We start from the raw sequence: 20,769 nt of genomic DNA, 5'->3' as shown, positions 1-20,769 counted from the left end.
TGTTTGCTAACCTTACCCCTGACTGCAAACCCGTCGCTACCAAGAGCAGGCGGTATAGCGCCGGGGACAGAGCCTTCATTAGCTCTGAGGTGCGGCGCCTCCTGAAAGAGGGCATTATCGAGGGGAGCAGCAGCCCCTGGCGTGCCCAGGTCGTAGTCGTAAAGACCGGCGATAAAAACCGCCTGGTCATCGACTACAGCCAGACCATAAACAGATATACCCAGCTGGACGCATACCCCCTCCCCCGCATATCTGACATGGTCAATCAGATTGCACAGTATAAAGTATTCTCGACCATCGACCTGAAGTCGGCCTACCACCAACTCCCTATCCACCCTGAGGACCGCCAGTATACCGCCTTCGAGGCGAATGGGCGCCTATACCACTTCCTTAGGGTCCCCTTCGGTGTCACTAATGGGGTCTCGGTCTTCCAAAGGGAGATGGACCAGATGGTTGACCAGAACGAACTGCAGGCTACATTCCCCTACCTAGATAACGTCACTATCTGCGGCCGCGACCGGCAGGAACATGACGCGAATCTGGAGAAATTCCTCCGTACGGCCCAACGGCTGAACCTCACCTACAATAAGGAGAAATGCGTGTTTAACACCACGCGCCTTGCCATCCTCGGCTGCGTAGTGGAGAACGGAATCATCGGCCCCGACCCAGAAAGAATGCGCCCCCTCATGGAGCTACCCCTCCCCCACTGCCCTAAAGCACTTAGGAGAACCCTGGGGCTTTTCGCCTACTATGCCCAATGGGTACCCAATTACGCGGACAAAGCCAGACCCCTCCTGAAAGCCACTTCCTTCCCCCTCACGGAGGAGGCGTGCGCGGCCTTCTCCCTCATTAAGGGAGACATAGCCAAGGCCACGATGCACGCAGTGGACGAGTCCATCCCCTTCCAGGTGGAGAGCGACGCATCCGACTTCGCCTTAGCCGCCACCCTAAACCAGGAGGGGAGGCCAGTGGCCTTCTTCTCAAGGACCCTACAGGGCCCCGCGATCCGACATTCGTCGGTCGAGAAAGAGGCCCAGGCGATCGTGGAGGCAGTACGGCGCTGGAGGCACTACCTGGCAGGCAAACGATTTACCCTCCTCACCGACCAGCGTTCGGTGGCTTTCATGTTTAATAACAAGCTGAAGGGCAAAATCAAGAATGACAAGATTTTGAGATGGAGAATCGAGCTCTCCACCTACGATTATGAGATCTTGTACCGGCCAGGCAAGCTGAACGAATCCCCTGATGCCCTTTCACGAATGACATGCGCCAGCGCGCATATCGATAGGCTTCAGACCCTCCACGACCAGCTCTGCCACCCCGGAGTCACCAGACTCTACCATTTCATTAAGGCCCGCAACCTGACCTACTCCATCGAGGAGGTCAGGACCATGACCAGGAACTGCCAGACCTGTGCGGAGTGCAAACCGCGCTTCTATAGGCCGGACCGAGCAAGCCTGATCAAGGCCACCCGCCCCTTCGAGCGCCTGAGCATCGACTTTAAGGGGCCCCTCCCGTCCTCTGACCGTAATGTGTACTTCCTCAACATCGTTGATGAGTACTCCTGTTTCCCCTTTGCCTTCCCCTGCCCCGACATGACCAGTAGCACGGTCATTAAGTGCCTGAATGCCCTCTTCGCCTTGTTCGGGTTCCCGAACTATATACACAGCGACCGGGGCTCCTCCTTCATGAGCGAGGAACTCCGGCAATTCCTCCTAGAGAGAGGTATTGCAGCAAGCAGGACCACCAGCTACAACCCCAGAGGTAACGGTCAGGTGGAAAGAGAGAACGCGACGGTATGGAAGGCCGTCCTCTTAGCCTTAAAGTCTAAGGGCCTCCCAACCTCCCGCTGGCAAGAAGTCCTCCCGACAGCGCTGCACTCCATCCGGTCATTACTTTGCACGGCCACTAACACCACCCCCCATGAACGAATGTTCGTTTTCCCCAGGAAGTCGACTACGGGAACCACTCTACCAACCTGGCTGACCGCCCCGGGGCCGGTCTGGCTGCGGAAACACGTGAGGGCCCATAAAACGGACCCCCTGGTCGAGAGGGTGAACCTCCTGCACGCCAACCCCCAGTACGCCTACGTGGCGTACCCAGACGGGCGGGAGGACACTGTCTCCCTACGAGACCTCGCACCCTCAGCCGATCCGGAAACACCGCCACCACCCCCCCCCAACCCCAGCCCAGGTAGACGGCATGCCGGAACCCCACGAGCCCTCGCCGACCACGCAAACACCAGCATCAACACCGGATAAGGCACCAGCACCGGATAAGGCAACACCACCGCTGCGGCGATCGGAGAGGCTTACGAAGCCTCCGGACAGACTGACCTACCAGAATTGGTAGTACACTTCACCCCGCCGGACTTAATTCTAAACAAGTGGGCAGCACGGTGGCATAGTGGTTAGCACTGTTGCCTCACAGCGCCAGGGACCCGGGTTCAAATCCGGCCTCGGGTGACTGTCTGTGTGGAGTTTGCACATTCTCCCCGTGTTTGGTGGGTTTCCTCCGGGTGCTCCGGTTTCCTCCCACAGTCCAAAGATGTGCAGGTTAGGTTGATTGGCTATGATAAATTGACCCTTAGTGTTAGGGGGATTAAATACGTGGGGTTACAGGGATAGGGTGGGATATGTGTTGGTGTAGGGATTACGGGGATCGGGTGGGATATGTGTCAGTGCAGGCTCGATGGGCCGAAATGGCCTCTATCTGCACTGTGGGGTTTCTGTGAATCTGTGTGAATCTGTGAATCTGTGAATGTGGTAAACCACGTTCACTATCGTATCACTGTTAGTAGTTAGCACTGTTCACCACTGTTCGTTATAACTGTATCACTGACCACTATTGTATCACGGTACGAGGTCGCCTCTTGCCACACTGCTATACCTGGGATGACCACTGCCGACTCCGCCTTGGCTCCACCCACCAGGCCAGGTATAAAGGTGAGCGACTGGCTGGTATTCCTCCTGCTTGGATCGGATCACCCACGAGAGTGGGCTCTGTTATTTAGTCAATAAAAACCTTTAGTCACCTTCGTAACTCTTCGCCTTTTATTGGAGGAATTGATAGGTATATCAATACCATTTAGTACAGGCAAACCTCCTTGTTGACTATTATCTAGCCCTTGATTCCTCTGTCCTTCCAATTTACTTTCTACATTTTTGTTTTTCAATTCCAGTTTTTCTTCCCTCCCTATTGATTCTATACTTAGGTTCCCATCCCCCTGCCAAGCTAGTTTAAACCCTCCCCAACAGCACTAGCAAACCCTCCCGCGAGGAAATTGATCCCGTTCCCGTTGAGGTGCAACCCATCTGGCTTGTAGAGGTCCCACCTCCCCCAGAAACGGTTCCAATTCCTCAGGAATCCAGAGCCCTCCCTCCTACACCATCTCTCCAGCCACGCATTCATCTGCTCTATCTTCCTATTTCTGAACTCACTAGCATGTGGCACTGGTAGTAATCCGGAGATTACTACCTTTGAGGTCCTGCTTTTTAACCTCTTTCCTAGCTCCCTAAACTCTGCCTGCAGGACCTCATCCCTCTTCCTACCTATGTCGTTGGTACCAATATGGACCACGACCTCTGGCTGTTCACCCTCCCCCCTCAGAATGCCCTGCAGCCGTTCAGTGACATCCTTGACCCTGGAACCAGGGAGGCAACATACCATCCTGGAGTCACGTCTGCGGCCGCAGAAACGCCTGTCTGCTCCCCTAACTATTGAATCCCCTATTACTATTGCTCTCCCTCTCCTCTTCCCCCCTGCCTGTGCAGCTGAGCCTTCCATGGTGCTCTGGACTTTGCTCTGACTACACACCCCAGAGGAACCATCGTCCTCACCAGTACTCGGCACTGAATACTGGTTGGTGAGAAAGATGCACTACCTGCCTGGTCCTCCTCTTCTGTCTGACGGTCACCCATTCCCTCTCTGCCTGCACACTCTTAAGCTGCGGGGTGACCACCTCCCAAAACGTGCCATCCATGTAGCTCTCAGCCTCGAGGATGCACAGCAGCAACTGCAGCTGCCGCTCAAGCTCCATAACCCATTGTTCGAGCTGCTGTAGCTGATGACACTTCCCGCACATGTGTCCAGGACTTCCCACATGGCACAGGGTGTGCATTCCATGGGTGTGAGCTGCCCTGCCATACCTCTAATTAACCTCAAATTTACTAAACTAGCTGGAATAAAGTTAAAGACTTTAAGAAAGCTAAGTAAAAACACTTACCAGATACTCACCAATCAGTTCCCTCCCCTTGTGCTGACGTCATTTTGACTTCTGACGTCACTCTTTGAAAATTCTGCCAGTGCTGAGTTGGTACCGCCGCCGCCTCCCTGCTCCTCCTGGGTCCGCACTGCCGTTGCTGCTGTGGGGTATTTATGGGGGGGGGGGCGGGTATGTGGGGTATTTATGGATGGGAGTCAGGTATGTGGGGTATTTATGGGGGGGGGGCCGGGTATGTGGAGTATTTATGGGGGGGGCGGGTATGTGGGGTATTTATGGGGGGGGCGGGTATGTGGGGTATTTATGGGGGGGGCGGGTATGTGGGGTATTTATGGGGGGGGCCGGGTATGTGGGGTATTTATGGGGGGGGCCGGGTATGTGGGGTATTTATGGAAGGGAGTCAGGTATGTGGGGTATTTATGGGGGGGCCGGGTATGTGGGGTATTTATGGAAGGGAGCCGGGTATGTGGGGTATTTATGGGGGGGAGCCAGGTATGTGGGGTATTTATGGGGAGGGGCAGGTATGTTGGGTATTTATGGGGGGGCAGGTACTGTGGGGTATTTATGGGGGGGAGCCAGGTATGTGGGGTATTTATGGGGGGGGAGCCAGGTATGTGGGGTATTTATGGGGGGGGAGCCAGGTATGTGGGGTATTTATGGGGGGGCCCAGGTATGTGGGGTATTTATGGGGGGGTGCCAGGTATGTGGGGTATTTATGGGGGGGAGCCAGGTATGTGGGGTATTTATGGGGGGGGGAGCCAGGTATGTGGGGTATTTATGGGAGGGGAGCCAGGTATGCGGGGTATTTATGGGGGGGCCCGGGTATGTGGGGTATTTATGGGGGGGAGCCAGGTATGTGGGGTATTTATGGGGGGGAGCCAGGTATGTGGGGTATTTATGGGGGGGAGCCAGGTATGTGGGGTATTTATGGGGGGGAGCCAGGTATGTGGGGTATTTATGGGGGGGAGCCAGGTATGTGGGGTATTTATGGGGGGGAGCCAGGTATGTGGGGTATTTATGGGGGGGGAGCCAGGTATGTGGGGTATTTATGGGGGGGCCCGGGTATGTGGGGTATTTATGGGGGGGTGCCAGGTATGTGGGGTATTTATGGGGGGGCCCGGGTATGTGGGGGCATTTATGAGGTGGGTATCTGGGGTATTTCTGGGGGGGCCAGGTATGTGGGGTATTTATGGGGGGGCCCGGGTATGTGGGGGCATTTATGGGGTGGGTATCTGGGGTATTTCTGGGGGGGCCAGGTATGTGGGGTATTTATGGGGGGGACGGCCTGGGTATGTTGGGTATTTCTGGGGGGGGCCCGGGTATGTGGGGTATTTATTCGGGGGGAGCCAGGTATGTGGGGTATTTCTGGGGGGGGGGCCGGGTATGTGGGGTATTTATGGTGGCAGGGAGTTCGGGTATGCGGGTACTGTGATCTCACCATCTTGCTGTGTGTATGTGGGGTATTTCTGGGGGGGGCCCGGGTATGTGGGGTATTTATGGTGGCGGGGAGCTCGGGTATGCGGGGTATTTATGGTGGCAGGGAGCTCGGGTATGCGGGGTATTTATGGTGGCGGGGAGCTCGGGTATGTGGGGACTGTGATCTCACCATCTTGCTGTGTGTCCCTCTCCCCAACAGAAGCTGACCCGGAAGCAGTGCCATCAACAGGAGGCCCTCTGGGAGCTGCTGAACACGGAGGCCGCCTACATTAAGAAGCTGCGTGTTATCACGGACGTGAGTCTCTGTTCCCCCCTCCTCGGCCTACAGTCTCACTGCCACCCGGGTAGGGTGCTGGGTAACTCATGGGTCTGTGGGTGATGTGAAACTGCCTGATCCTGTGGAATCCCTCGCCTGCCATTACTCAGGGTCTTGTCTACACTTCCCCAAATGTAAATTGTGTTGACATGTTCATGTTTTTGATTGTGTCCTGATTACCTCACCGGTGATACGTCAATCCACCTCGTACCACAAAAAAACCTGAATTATTCACGGGTGCAGTCCTGGGCCTGTGTGGGTGAAGCACTCTCTCCACTCCTCCTTCTTCAACTGTACCTGACAGCAGAGGGGTTCAGCTCCCCTCCTCTCCTGAAGGTGCTGACTCTCACTGGGGATCAGCTCCCCTCCTCCTGAAGGTGCTGACTCTCACTGGGGTTCAGCTCCCCTCCTCTCCTGAAGGTGCTGACTCTCACTGGGGTTCAGGTCCCCTCCTCTCCTGAAGGTGCTGACTCTCACTGGGGTTCAGGTCCTCTCCTCTCCTGAAGGTGCTGACTCTCACTGGGGTTCAGGTCCCCTCCTCTCCTGAAGGTGCTGACTCTCACTGGGGATAAGGTCCCCTCCTCTCCTAACTGGGGTTCGTTGACTTTCCATCCACCCATAAAGAATGATTCTTCCCTGAGATTTGCTGTGAGCTCAGTACTGGGTGTCACTATTTAGCCAGTGTATGTTACTCACCTCGTGTCTCCTCTCTTGCAGCTCTTCCTGTGCTGTCTGGTGAATCTGCAGGAATCAGGCCTGTTGGTTGAGGTGAGGCCGATCGTTTAATGTTCACCAGAAAACTTCAAATAACCAAGAACCTCATCTCAAGTGTGTAAATTGAGCAGAGTATGAGGAGCAAGGAAGCCTCCCCAGGGTCCAGCCCCTCCTGGGAGAATATGGCCCAACCCTGGTGGTTGTGTGTACACAGGCCCTGGTGGTTGCCTTTTTAAAGAATTTGTTCATGGGATGTGGGCGTCGCTGGCAAGGCCAGCATTTATTGCCTAATTGCCCTTGGTGGTGGTGAGCCGCCTTCTTGAACCGCTGCAGTCCGTCTACTTTGTAGCGGTTTGATACAACTGAGTGGCTTGCTAGGCCATTTCAGAGGGTAGTTAAGAGTCAACCACATTGCTGTGTTTCTGGAGCCACTTATCGGCCAGACCGGGTATGGGCGACAGATTTCCTTCCCTAAAGGACATCAGTGAACCAGATGGGTTTTTATGACAATCCGGTAGTTTCGTGGTCACTAGCTTTTTATTCCAGATTTATTTAATTAACTGAATTTAAATTCCCCCATCTGACATGGTGGGATTTGAACTCATGTCTCTGGATCATTAGTCCAGGCCTCTGGATGACTAGTCCACTATGCTACCGTACCCCTGGCCCTGGTGGTTGGTGTGTACACACGGTGGGGATTGAAGAAGTGTGAAGACCCATCAACCGTGCAGCCAGCGTGACCTTCCGGCTGTGTGGACATTCGGTGGTTTAACGTGTGTGAAATACTGAGGACTGACTGTGCCCATGATGCCGTGCAGGTGGATCCAAAGAAACTGTTCTGTAACGTGCAGGAGATTATCCAACTGCACCAGACGCTGTGGCAAGACGTGATGGCCCCAGTGCTGCAAACAGCAAGAGAGCGCAAGACACTCCTCAACCCCACCGACTTCCACAAGGGATTCAAGACGGTAAGTCACTGGCGCACCGTAATCCACGGGCAGACAGGAGGGTGCAGTCGGATGGAATGAGTAACAGTCAGGGGCTGATGGTACAACTGCTAGACTAGAGTGGACAATAAGGTGCGGTTTTACCCAGTGCCTCTTGAACTCGCTCTGTGGCTGCGGTGCAATGCGTTGCTACGGAGCGGTTGCGCCCCCTGCCATTCCGCACCGCGCCATCTGAGAGGGGCACGAAATGCAGCCTTGAGCTCTGCTCAGAGCTGCCCCGATACACCAGCTGCCGGTGTGACAGCATCAGCTGGTCAGTATTCCAGCTCTCACTGGGAATGCTGCAGGGCTGTGTGGTGAGGTCAATAATAAGCGGCCAGTTTAGAGGACGGTGGGGATTGAAGCTGTGCGAAGACCCATCACCTGTGCAGCCAGTGTGACTTTCCATGTGTGAAAGCCCAGAGGCTGTGGATTGTAGGTTTACAGACTGGCAGATGAATCAGCTCCAGACTTGAGATTCCCTGAGACCAGCCACGGCATCAGCAGTGAGTCCGAAACCAGTCCCTACTTACCCAAACCTAACAGGACTCTCCTCGTACGGTTACGAGCTGCCCAGTCTGTTACCCCTCAAACGCTTGGCAATTGTTGGTCCCGTTTCTGTATTAGTTACTTGTTTTACCCTTCATCCTTCACAGTTTGGCGTGCGTTTTAAGCCGTATATCCAGTACTGCATGGAGGAGGAGGGCTGCATGGAGTACATGAGAAACCATCTCCGTGACAACGATCTCTTCAGGATCTACATAACGGTTAGTGTCACCCAGTGACCTTTCCCTGCTCCATGTGACAGGCTGGGGTCACGGGGAGGGAGGGTGGGAAGAGGTTTCAAGGTGTCTGATTTACTGTAGCTTTAGACAGAGAGAGAGAGAGAGAGAGGCAGACAGAGAGAGGCAGACAGAGAGAGGCAGACAGAGAGAGAGAGAGAGACAGAGACAGAGACAGACAGACAGAGAGAAAGAGACAGACAGACAGACAGAGAGAGAGAGACAGATAGACAGAGAGAGAGAGCCAGGCAGATCCAGAAAGACAGCGAGAGTGAAAGAGACAGACAGACAGACAGACAGAGGCAGAAAGAGTGAGCGAGACAGAGAGAGACACACGCACACATATACAGACAAAGACAGAGAGGGAGAGTGCGTTTGGCAGTGTGCTCTTCCTGTGTAATTACTGTTTGTGTCCATTTGCAGTGGGCGGAGACTCACAAGCAGTGTAACCGCCTGAAGCTCAGTGACATGTTGGTCAAACCCCATCAGCGTCTCACCAAATACCCGCTGCTCCTCAAATCTATCCTCAAGAAAACAGACGACCCCCATGCCAGGGACGCCATCGTTAGCATGGTACGTACACCTCTCGGTCACGCTCACGCTCTCGGTCACGCTCACGCTCTCGGTCACAGTCGCGCTCTCGGTCAAGCTCACGCTCTCGGTCACGCTCACACTCTCGGTCACAGTCGCGCTCTCGGTCAAGCTCACGCTCTCAGTCACGGTCACGGTCACACTCTCGGTCATGCTCTCAGTCACACTCGCACTCTCGGTCACAGTCGTGCTCTCGGTCAAGCTCACGCTCTCAGTCACGGTCACGCTCTCAGTCATGCTCTCAGTCACGCTCACACTCTCGGTCACAGTCGTGCTCTCGGTCAAGCTCACGCTCTCAGTCAAGCTCACGGTCACGCACTCGTTCACAGTCACACTCTCGGTCACACTCACACTCTTGATCACAGACGCGTTCTCAGTCAAGCTCATGCTCTCAGTCAAGCCCACAGTCACGTACTCGGTTACGGTCACGCTCTCGGTCACGCTGTCGGTCATGGTCAGTCATGTTTGGCATAAATCTGAACTCCATCTAGCCGCAGTACAATGTTATTGTTAAGCTGCACGGCCATGCAGCGGTCTGGAGGCCCCGCGGAGGCCGCTCACCGGCTTTACAATGGTAATAATCGCGCATGCGTGAAAAATTGAATGGGCCCACAGCCAGTTAAAGGGCCCCCCAGAAAAATTACAGCGGTGTCTGGTGTTTGACTGGTTTGAACATCATGAGCCCATCCTGCTGGTTCTGAAGGCTGTGATCCATTGTGTTCTCTCCTCGGTCCTTCACTCGAATCTTTCTTTAATCTCCAGGTCAGTTCCGTTGAGAGTTTTATCGCGCATGTCAATTCCCGAATGCGTCAGCGGCAGGAGCAGCAACGATTGGCAGAGATTATCAATCGCATCGATTCCTACGAGGTGGTGGATGGGAGCTCGGATGAAGTGGAGAAGGTAATAGAGAGACTGAGGCACATGGGGAGAGAGAGACTGAGGCAAATGGGGAGAGAGAGACTGAGGCACATGGGGAGAGAGAGACTGAGGCAAATGGGGAGAGAGAGACTGAGGCACATGGGGAGAGAGAGACTGAGGCACATGGGGAGAGAGAGACTGAGGCACATGGGGAGAGAGACTGAGGCACATGGGGAGAGAGAGACTGAGGCACATGGGGAGAGAGAGACTGAGGCACATGGGGAGAGAGAGACTGAGGCACATGGGGAGAGAGAGACTGAGGCACATGGGGAGAGAGAGACTGAGGCACATGGGGAGAGAGAGACTGAGGCACATGGGGAGAGAGAGACTGAGGCACATGGGGAGAGAGAGACTGAGGCACATGGGGAGAGAGGGACTGAGGCACATGGGGAGAGAGAGACTGAGGCACATGGGGAGAGAGAGACTGAGGCTCATGGGGAGAGAGAGACTGAGGCACATGGGGAGAGAGAGACTGAGGCACATGGGGAGAGAGAGACTGAGGCACATGGGGAGCGAGAGACTGAGGCACATGGGGAGATAGAGACTGAGGCACATGGAGAGAAAGGCTGAGTCACAGGAAGAAACCTAATGCACCTTGTTTTTTTTTATTCATTCATGGAATGTGGGCATCGCTGGCAAGGCCAGCATTTATTGCCCATCCCTCGTCGCCCTTGAGTAGGTGGTGGTGAGCCACCTTCTTGAACCGCTGCAGTCCGTGTGGTGAAAGTACTCCCACAGTGCTGTTAGGGAGGGAGTTCCAGGATTTTGACCCAGCGACGATGAAGGATCGGCGATATACTTCTAAGTCAGGATGGTGTGTGACTTGGAGGGGAACTTGGAGGTGGTGGTGTTCCCATGCGTCTGCTGCCCTTGTCCTTTAGGTGGAAGAGGTCGCGGGTTTGGGAGGTGCTGCCGAAGAAGCCTTGGCGAGTTGCTGCAGTGCATCTTGTAGAGGGTACACACTGCAGCCACGGTACGCCGGTGGTGGAGGGAGTGAATGTTTAAGGTGGTGGATGGGGTGCCAATCAAGCGGGCTGCTTTGTCCTGTATGGTGTTGAGCTTCTTGAGTGTTGTTGGAGCTGCACTCATCCAGGCAAGTGGAGCATATTCCATCATACTCCTTACTTTTGCCTTGTAGATGTTGGAAAGGCTTTGGGGAGTCAGGAGGTGAGACACTCGTCGAAGAATACCCAGCCTCTGGCCTGCTCTTGTAGCCACAGTATTTATGTGGCTGGACCAGTTAAGTTTCTGGTCAATGGTGACCCCCAGGATATTGATAGTGGGGGATTTGGCGATGGCAATGTTGTTGAATGGCAAGGGGCGGTGGTTAGGTGGTGTGAATGTTACTTGCGGGCATGGACTGCTTCATTATCTGAGGAGTTGCGAATGGAACTGAACACTGTGCAATCATCAGCAAACATCCCCACTTCTGACCTTATGATGGAGGGAAGGTCATTGATGAAGCAACTGAAGATGGTTGGGCCTAGGACACTGCCCTGAGGAACCCCTGCAGCAATGTCCTGGGGCTGAGAGGATTGGCCTCCAACAACCACAACCATCTTCCTTTGTGCTAGGTATGACTCCAGCCAGTGGAGAGTTTTCTCCCTGATTCCCATTGACTTAAATTTTACCAGGGCTCCTTGATGCCACACTTGGTCAAATGCTGGCTTGATGTCAAGGGAAGTCACTCTCATCTCACCTCTGGAATTCAGCTCTTTTGTCCATGTTTGGACCAAGGCTGTAATGAGGTCTGGAGCCGAGTGATCCTGATGATACCTAAACTGAGCATCGGTGAGCAAGTTATTGGTGAGTAAGTGCCGCTTGATAGCACTGTCAATGACCCCTTCCATCACTTTGCTGATGATTAAGAGTAGACTGATGGGGCGGTAATTGGCTGGATTGGCCGGATTTTTGGGACAGAATATATCTGGACAGTTTTCCACATTGTCAGATAGATGCCAGTGTTGTAGCTGTACTGCAACAGCTTGGCTAGAGACACGGCTAGTTCTGGAGCACAAGTCTTCAGCACGACAGCTGGGATGTTGTCCAGGCCCATAGCCTTTGCTGTATCCAGAGCGTTCAGCCGTTTCTTGATATCACGTGGAATGAATCGAATTGGCAGAAGACTGGCTTCTGTGATGGTGGGGACCTCAGGAGGAGGCCGAGATGGATCATTCACTCGGCGCTTCTGGCTGAAGATGGTTGCAAACGCTTCAGCCTTGTGTTTTGCACTCGCGTGCTGGGCTCCGCCATCATTGAGGATGGGGATATTAATGGAGCCTCCTCCTCCCGTTAGTTGTTTAATTGTCCACCACCATTCACGACTGGATGAATCTATCCCATTTAACAAGGTGGTAGTGCCACGCAACACGATGGAGGGTGTCCTCAGTGTGAAGACGGGACTTAGTCTCCCCAAGGACTGTGCTTCCAATACTATCATGGACAGATGCATCTGCAACAGGTAGATTGGTGAGGACGATGTCAAGTAGGCTTTTCCCCTTGTGTTGGTTCTGTCTTCACCGGCCACAGGCCAAGTCTGGCAGCTATGTCCTTCAGGAGTCGGCCAGCTCGTTCAGCAGTGGTGCTACCGAGCCATTCTTGGTGATGGACATTGAAGTCCCCCAACCCGAGTGCACTCTATGCCCTTGCTACCCTCAGTGCTTCTTCCCAGTGCAACATGGAGGAGTACTGATTCATCAGCTGAGGGAGGGCAGTAAGTGGTAATCAGTTTCCTAGCCTATGCTTGACCTGAAGCCATGAGACTTCATAGGGTCAATGTTGAGAACTCCCAGGGCAACTCCCTCCCGTATACCACTGTGCTGCCACCTTTGGTGGGTCTGTCCTACCGGTGGGACATACCCAGGGATGGTGATGGAAGAGGCTGGGACGTTGGCTGAATTCTGGTATGATTCTGTGAGTATGAGTATGTCAGGCTATTGCTTGACTCGTGAACCAGATGGGTTTTTACGACAATCCGGTAGTTTCATGGTCACCATTACTGATACTAGCTTTTTTTATTCCAGATTTATTTAATTGAATTTAAATTCCCCAAGTGCCGTGGTGGGATTTGAACTCACATCTCAGATCATTAGTCCAGGCCTCTGGATTACTAGTCCAGTAATATAACGATTATGCTACCATTCCTGGTTAATACTGAGGAAGACTGTGACAAAATACAAGAAGAATGAGCGTGTAATTGGCAAATTAATTTCAATATAGATAAGTGTGAGGTGGTGCACTTTGGACGGAAGAATAAGGAGGCCACTGTGGTAAACCACTTTTATCGTTACACTATAGTTATCACTGTTGTATTGTTTTCACTGTTCTCACTGTTGTATCACTATACGAGGTCGCCTCTTGTCGCGCTGTTATACCTGGGCTGACCACCTCCGACTCCGCCCATGGCTCCACCTACCTGCCCAGGTATAAAGGTAGTCGACTGGCTGGTATTCCTCCTTGTTGGACCCGATCACCCACGAGGGTGGGCTCTGTTATTTAGTCAATAAAAACCTTTAGTTACGTTCCTAACTCGTCGCTTTTTATTGGACGAATTGATAGGTATATCAGCCACATACTCCTTGGAAAATCAGTGTCTAAATGGGGTAGAGGAGCAGAGGGATCGAGGGGTACAGATAGACAAATCATTTCATTTTAACATCCGCTCCCCCCCCCGCTGGGATCTTAACCACTTCTGTGCAAATATTACTGAAATTGAAAGAAAGCCCAGAGGCTCCTGCGAGTAACGGGCACCAGCTGCCAGATTCTGATGGCCCCTTTTGTTGCATTAGGTTCTGAAGGAGTTCTGCCGCTTGGACCTGACGACTCCGATGCTCGGGACCTCACCCGACGACACCAGGCAACTGCTGCTTGAGGGAGGCCTGAGAATGAAAGAAGGAAAAGACAGCAAGGTGAGCCGAGGGGCGAAGGTGAGGCGAGGGGCGAGGGCGACCAATGGACGAGAGTGTCTGAGGGCCGAGAGCGACCAATGGGTGAGAGTGACCAATGGGCGAGAGTGTCTGAGGGGCGAGAGTGACCAATGGGCGAGAGTGACCAATGGGCGAGAGTGTCTGAGGGGCGAGAGTGACCAATGGGCGAGAGTGCCTGAGGGGCGAGAGTGACCAATGGGCGAGAGTGCCTGAGGGGCGAGAGTGACCAATGGGCGAGAGTGACCATTGGGCGAGAGTGTCTGAGGGCCGAGAGCGACCAATGGGCGAGAGTGACCAATGGGCGAGAGTGTCTGAGAGGCGAGGGCGTGACTGAGAAGCTGGGCTACAAAGTGACTCAGTGTTCATCGGCTGAATGCTGAGTCTCTGGGTTTCTCGGTGTTTCGGCCTCTGGGTTTCTCCGTGTTTCGGTCTCTGGGTTTCTCGGTCTTTCAGTCCCTGAGTTTCTCGGTGTTTCGGTCTCTGGGTTTCTCGGTGTTTCGGTCTCTGGGTTTCTCGGTGTTTCGGTCTCTGGGTTTCTCGGTGTTTCGGTCTCTGGGTTTCTCGGTGTTTCGGTCTCTGGGTTTCTCGGTGTTTCGGTCTCTGGGTTTCTCGGTGTTTCGGTCTCTGGGATTCTCGGTGTTTCGGTCTCTGGGTTTCTCGGTGTTTCGGTCTCTGGGTTTCTCGGTGTTTCGGTCTCTGGGTTTCTCGGTGTTTCGGTCTCTGGGTTTCTCGGTGTTTCGGTCTCTGGGTTTCTCGGTGTTTCGGTCTCTGGGTTTCTCGGTGTTTCGGTCTCTGGGATTCTCGGTGTTTCGGTCTCTGGGTTTCTCGGTGTTTCGGTCTCTGGGTTTCTCGGTGTTTCGGTCTCTGGGTTTCTCGGTGTTTCGGTCTCTGGGTTTCTCGGTGTTTCGGTCTCTGGGTTTCTCGGTGTTTCGGTCTCTGGGTTTCTCGGTGTTTCGGTCTCTGGGTTTCTCGGTGTTTCGGTCTCTGGGTTTCTCGGTGTTTCGGTCTCTGGGTTTCTCGGTGTCCAGTCTCTCAATCTCTGGGTTTCTCGGTGTTTCGGTCTCTGGGTTTCTCGGTGTTTCGGTCTCTGGGTTTCTCGGTGTTTCGGTCTCTGGGTTTCTCGGTGTTTCGGTCTCTGGGTTTCTCGGTGTTTCGGTCTCTGGGTTTCTCGGTGTTTCGGTCTCTGGGTTTCTCGGTGTTTCGGTCTCTGGGTTTCTCGGTGTTTCGGTCTCTGGGATTCTCGGTGTTTCGGTCTCTGGGTTTCTCGGTGTTTCGGTCTCTGGGTTTCTCGGTGTTTCGGTCTCTGGGTTTCTCGGTGTTTCGGTCTCTGGGTTTCTCGGTGTTTCGGTCTCTGGGTTTCTCAGTGTTTCGGTCTCTGGGTTTCTCGGTGTTTCGGTCTCTGGGTTTCTCGGTGTTTCGGTCTCTGGGTTTCTCGGTGTCCAGTCTCTCGGTCTCTGGGTTTCGCGGTGTCCAGTCTCTCGGTCTCTGGGTTTCTCGGTGTCCAATCTCTCGGTCTCTGGGTTTCTCGGTGTCCAAGTCTCGGAGTTTCTCGATGTCTGGAACTGTGCACTGTTGGGCCGGGGCATTTCCTGCAGTGAACCCACAAATACTTCCTCTTACAGATGGATGTTTACTGTTTCCTCTTCACTGATATTTTCCTCATCACCAAACCTGTGAAGAAGATGGAGAAGACCAAAGTGATCCGGCAGCCATTGCTCCTGGATAAAATCATCTGCAGGGAGCTGAGAGATCCCGGTGAGTTTCCCCTAAACCGAACCATCCTCTGATATCTCTGCTTACTCACCGGGTTTAGGGTCACACCACTGCAACAGAATTTGGAAATAGAGTAGCGAGAGAGGAGAGATCAGGGGATAAAAGGGCAGGAGGGAGTGAGGGGGGAGCAGGTGGTGGGAAGGGGAGACCGGGGACGGTATTCCCACGGTGCTGTTGGGTCGGGAGTTCCAGGATTTTGACCCAGTGACGATGAAAGAACGGCGATATATTTCCAAGTCAGGATGTTGTGTAACTTGGAGGGAAACTTGGAGGTGGTGGTGTTCCAACACGCCTGCTGCCCTTGTCCGTCTAGGTGGAAGAGGTCACGGGTTTGGGAGGTGCTGTCGAAGAAACCTTGGCGAGTTGCTGCAGTGCATCTTGTAGATGGTACACTCTGCAGCCACGGTGCGCCGGTGATGGAGGGAGTGAATGTTTAAGGTGGTGGATGGGGTGCTGATCGAGCAGGTTCCTATGTCCTGGATGGTGAAGAGCTTCTTGAATGTTGATGGAACTGCACTCATCCAGGCAAGTGGAGAGTATTCCATCACACTCCTTACTTGTGCCTTGTAGGTAGTGGAAAGACTTTGGGGAGTCAGGAGGTGAGTCACTCGCCGCAGAATACCCAACCTCTGACCTGCTCTTGTAGCCACCGTATTTATGTGGCTGGTCCAGTTAAGTTTCTGGTCAATGGTGACCCCCCTCCCAGGATATTGATGGCAGGGAATTCGACAATGGCAATGCCATTGAATGTCAAGGGGCGGTGGTTAGACTCTCTCTTGTTGGAGATGGTCATTGCCTGGCACTTGTTTGGCGTGAATGTTACTTGCCACTTATCAGCCCAAGCCTGGATGTTGTCCCGATCTTGCTGTATGTGGGCACAGACTGCTTCATTATCTGAGGAATTGCGAATGGAACTGAACAATGAAGCAATCATCAGCAAACACCCCCACTTCTGACCTTATGATGGTGTATGTGTGTGTGTTTCTGTGTGCATCATATTTAACGATGTCTCCGTCCATTCCCAGGCTCCTTCCTGCTGATTTACCTTAACGAGTTCCGCAGTGCAGTTGGTGCCTTCACCTTTCAGGCCAGTGCGACTGGGCAGTCTAGAGCGTGGATTGAGGCCGTGTTCAATGCGCAGGTAATGGGCGATCGACTGGGAGGAGCTCTAACTGCGGAGGGGAGTGGTGCGATTTCTGGGCATACACTGATGAAGATTAAACGGAATGTGGGACACTACAGCCGAGCGAGACACTCGAACTGGTCCTTTCCACACACACTGACGCCCCGTACCTGTGAGGTGCCAAGCCAAAGGGATTGAGCTACTTCACGGGATGACCTTTGACATTCCCCACACATGATGCTCAATGTTGTAAAATAACAAAACATTGAAAAATTCTAAACTCGACTGTATGCCCCGTCTGACCGTCCCTTCTGAAGCCTGCTGATTTAACACATGAATTTTATTTAACAATCTAGAACTTTCTGGAGAGATTACGGGACCAGGAGTCCACGCAGAGACGGTGCAGGCTGCCCGATGAGGAGGATGTGGAGAGTGGGACCTCAGCAACGCAGTCACCATCCCTGGTACACAAGTACACCGACACACTCGATTCGCAGCACAGGTAAGTGTGAAAATTCACCTCGTTCCTCATACTTCCCGACCTTGGGCCATTACTCAGATCAATTCAGTGGAGTTTAACCCTCAGCCTGTGTCTGTCCTCAGCCCGGGCAGCAGTTACCGTCACATCGCAGGACGGGTACAGAGAGAGGCCATTTACAGCACCCCACTGCCCTCCCTCACATCACCCACCAGTTTCTGGAATGATCGCAGTTTCAGGCTCCCTCCACGTTGTAATCTCTCTTTGTGTAACGAGCCTCCTGATCTCGGTGCTGAAGTTGGCTTTTCCTCAGTTTCAACCCATTAACCTGACAACAGGAGAAAATTGGATGTTTTTTAAATTGTGAAGTTGTATCCAGGGTCCCAGCATGGGTTAGACTGGATTCCTGCTCTCTTTCTCTCTCTCTCTCTCTCTCTCTCTCTCTCTCTCATTCTGTGTGTCTCTCTCTTTTTCCGTCTTAGTCTTTCTCTCGTTTCATTAATCTGATTTTCTGTTTCTTGCAGTCAGTCAGACAGTGTGACAGAGAGAGTTTCCGTTGTGATCATCGATGTGAATGAAGATATCTCCTCACCGGACACCGAGAGAGCCGCCCTCGCTTCTCAGTCCGATGACGCCTCGCTCCGAAGCACAGCGTCCTCCAGCACCCCGACCCAGGAGCTGTTCGACCAGGGGGTGACCTCCTCAGGCCTCCTGATTCCAAGTGCCAAAGGCCCGGTGTTGGACAGCGATGGCTGCCGCTCGGCCTCCATTGACAGCGCTTACGGTACCCTGTCCCCGAGCTCGGTCCGAGAGTTTGGGGAGCAACAGCGGGAGTCGGCAGATGAAGATGGAGAGTCGACTCCGTCCCAGCGATTGGCTTCGCTACAGATTCGCCGGCAGAGTCTGGTCCAGTCTCTGCAACGCAAATCCAGTGTCTTCAAATCGAAATCGGAGGCCAACCTTCTCCAGCTCGTTTCCTCATCTTCAGAATCGCGCGTTTCCAGTCGACCGTCACTGAGTAAGAGCCTGACCGAACTCTGTGTGCCTGCAGGAGCAGGAAACGTCCAGCGGTCAGCCTCCGACAAGGGAGTATTGAGCGGGGCTGCCGACTCGGCTCCACACCGCCCAAGGACCATCAAGGTGATGGACGTTCTGAAGCGAGCACAGGCTCAGCAGCTGAGGGCAGCTCCGCACCCTGGCTCCCAAGGGAGGAGCGGGAGGGTTGTGGACACTGAAGGTGCGAGCACCAGCGACAGCGAGCTCTCGGAGGTGGAGGAGCTGGACTTTGTGAAGCAGCAGGCCTGCCCTGTCGATGGACCGAGCTTCGACCCCGGCTCAAAGCCCTGCACAATGTCGTGCTCCAATACAGAGAGTGAGCTGAACTCTCGGTGTGCTGCGGACGAGCTCACGGCCCCTCACGGTCAGGAGGAGGATGTTACGAGGCAGCTGGGGGGCAGCAGTACCTCCGAACGTGCCAAACGGACAATGTCCGACCCTCAGTCTGGGCAGCACCGCAAACTGACCCTGGCACAACTGTACAGAATACGGACCACCCTGCTGCTGAACTCCACACTGACTGCATCGTATGTCACTGCTCCCAGAAGGAGGATGGGTGGGGGGGGGGCAGAGGGGTGGTCGAGGGAGGGGCGTGGGGAGGGCGGAGGGAAGGGGTGGGGGTGGAGGCTGAGATAGGGGTGGTGGGAGGGGGCGGAGGAAGGAGAGGAAGGGGTTGGGGTGAGGGAGAGGTGGAGGGAGGGGGCGGGGAAGTGGGGGAGGGAGGGGGTGGGGAAGTGGGGGTGGAGGGAGGGGGCGGGGAAGTGGGGGGTGGAGGGAGGGGGCGGGGAAGTGGGGGGTGGAGGGAGGGGGCGGGGAAGTGCGGAGTGGAGGGAGGGGGGCGGGGAAGTGCGGAGTGGAGGAAGGGGGCGGGGAAGGGGGGGGTGGAGGGAGGGGGCGGGGAAGGGGGGTGGAGGGAGGGGACGGGGAAGTGCGGAGTGGAGGGAGGGGGCGGGGAAATGCGGGGTGGAGGGAGGGGGCGGGGAAGTGCGGACTGGAGGGAGGGGGCGGGGAAGTGGGGGGTGGAGGGAGGGGGCGGGGAAGTGCGGAATGGAGGGAGGGGGCGGGGAAGTGCGGAGTGGAGGGAGGGGGCGGGGAAGTGGGGGAGGGAGGGGGTGGGGAAGTGGGGGTGGGAGGGGGTGGGGAAGTGGGGGTGGAGGGAGGGGGCGGGGAAGTGGGGGGTGGAGGGAGGGGGCGGGGAAGTGCGGAGTGGAGGGAGGGGACGGGGACATGCGGGGTGGAGGGAGGGGGCGGGGAAGTGCGGAGTGGAGGGAGGGGGCGGGGAAGTGGGGGGTGGAGGGAGGGGGCGGGGAAGTGCGGAGTGGAGGGAGGGGGCGGGGAAGTGCGGAGTGGAGGGAGGGGCGGGGAAATGCGGAGTGGAGGGAGGGGGCGGGGAAGTGCGGAGCGGAGGGAGGGGGCGGGGAAATGCGGAGTGGAGGGAGGGGGCGGGGAAGTGCGGAGTGGAGGGAGGGGGCGGGGAAGTGGGGGGTGGAGGGAGGGGGCGGGGAAGTGCGGAGTGGAGGAAGGGGGCGGGGAAGGGGGGGTGGAGGGAGGGGTCGGGGAAGTGCGGAGTGGAGGGAGGGGTCGGGGAAGTGCGGAGTGGAGGGAGGGGGCGGGGAAGGGGGGTGGAGGGAGGGGGCGGGGAAGTGCGGAGTGGAGGGAGGGGCCGGGGAAGTGCGGAGTGGAGGAAGGGGGCGGGGAAGGGGGGGTGGAGGGAGGGGTCGGGGAAGTGCGGAGTGGAGGGAGGGGTCGGGGAAGTGCGGAGTGGAGGGAGGGGGCAGGGAAGTGCGGAGTGGAGGGCGGGGAAGTGGGGGGTGGAGGGAGGGTGCGGGGAAGTGCGGAGTGGAGGGAGGGGGCGGGGAAGTGCGGAGTGGAGGAAGGGGGCGGGGAAGGGGGGGTGGAGGGAGGGGTCGGGGAAGTGCGGAGTGGAGGGAGGGGTCGGGGAAGTGCGGAGTGGAGGGAGGGGGCGGGGAAGGGGGGTGGAGGGAGGGGACGGGGAAGTGCGGAGTGGAGGGAGGGGGCGGGGAAGTGGGGGGGGGAGGGGGAGGGAGGGGCGGGGAAGTGGAGTGGAGGGAGGGGGCGGGGAAGTGCAGAGTGGAGGGAGGGGGCGGGGAAGTGGGGGGTGGAGGGAGGGGGCGGGGAAGTGGAGTGGAGGGAGGGGGCGGGGAAGTGCGGAGTGGAGGGAGGGGGCGGGGAAGTGGGGGTGGAGGGAGGGGGTGGGGAAGTGGGGGTGTGGGGGTGTGCGGAATGGGGTTATCACTGAATCTTTTAACCCTCCAGTTTCCACTCCTCTGAAGGCATGCAGTGCCACCGTTGGTTATGTTTCCACAGACACTGCCTGCCCTCCGATCCCAGATTGGCTCTTTGTACACGTCAACAGGCTGCTTAACCCTCCCAGCCAGGTCCAGCTCCCTCCACTCGATGCTGCCATCAGTAACTGATCGCCCCTG

The 20,769-nt window shown here is 55.5% G+C and overlaps 1 protein-coding gene across 1 annotated transcript in view; it reads left to right on the top strand.

Annotated features, from left to right (window-relative positions):
• Positions 1 to 20,760, top strand: part of LOC147100668 (pleckstrin homology domain-containing family G member 5-like) — a 133,537-nt gene extending 112,777 nt beyond the window's left edge. Inside the window, exons 11-22 of the mRNA XM_085967552.1 lie at positions 5,859 to 5,954; positions 6,693 to 6,743; positions 7,508 to 7,657; positions 8,332 to 8,442; positions 8,881 to 9,030; positions 9,811 to 9,948; positions 13,755 to 13,874; positions 15,515 to 15,647; positions 16,691 to 16,806; positions 17,145 to 17,290; positions 17,791 to 18,878; positions 20,600 to 20,760. Coding sequence (XP_085823678.1) covers positions 5,859 to 5,954; positions 6,693 to 6,743; positions 7,508 to 7,657; positions 8,332 to 8,442; positions 8,881 to 9,030; positions 9,811 to 9,948; positions 13,755 to 13,874; positions 15,515 to 15,647; positions 16,691 to 16,806; positions 17,145 to 17,290; positions 17,791 to 18,878; positions 20,600 to 20,760 — 2,460 coding nt within the window. The remainder of the gene's footprint in view (positions 1 to 5,858; positions 5,955 to 6,692; positions 6,744 to 7,507; positions 7,658 to 8,331; positions 8,443 to 8,880; positions 9,031 to 9,810; positions 9,949 to 13,754; positions 13,875 to 15,514; positions 15,648 to 16,690; positions 16,807 to 17,144; positions 17,291 to 17,790; positions 18,879 to 20,599) is intronic.
• The last annotated feature ends 9 nt before the right edge of the window (positions 20,761 to 20,769 follow it).

Source organism: Somniosus microcephalus, chromosome 25 (genome assembly GCF_052327205.1).
Source record: "Somniosus microcephalus isolate GS21.2 chromosome 25, FLI_Smic_1.0, whole genome shotgun sequence".
Lineage (NCBI taxonomy): Eukaryota > Metazoa > Chordata > Chondrichthyes > Squaliformes > Somniosidae > Somniosus > Somniosus microcephalus.
Note: the sequence above shows the minus strand (reverse complement) of the source record. Positions and strands in the feature narration are given on the sequence as shown.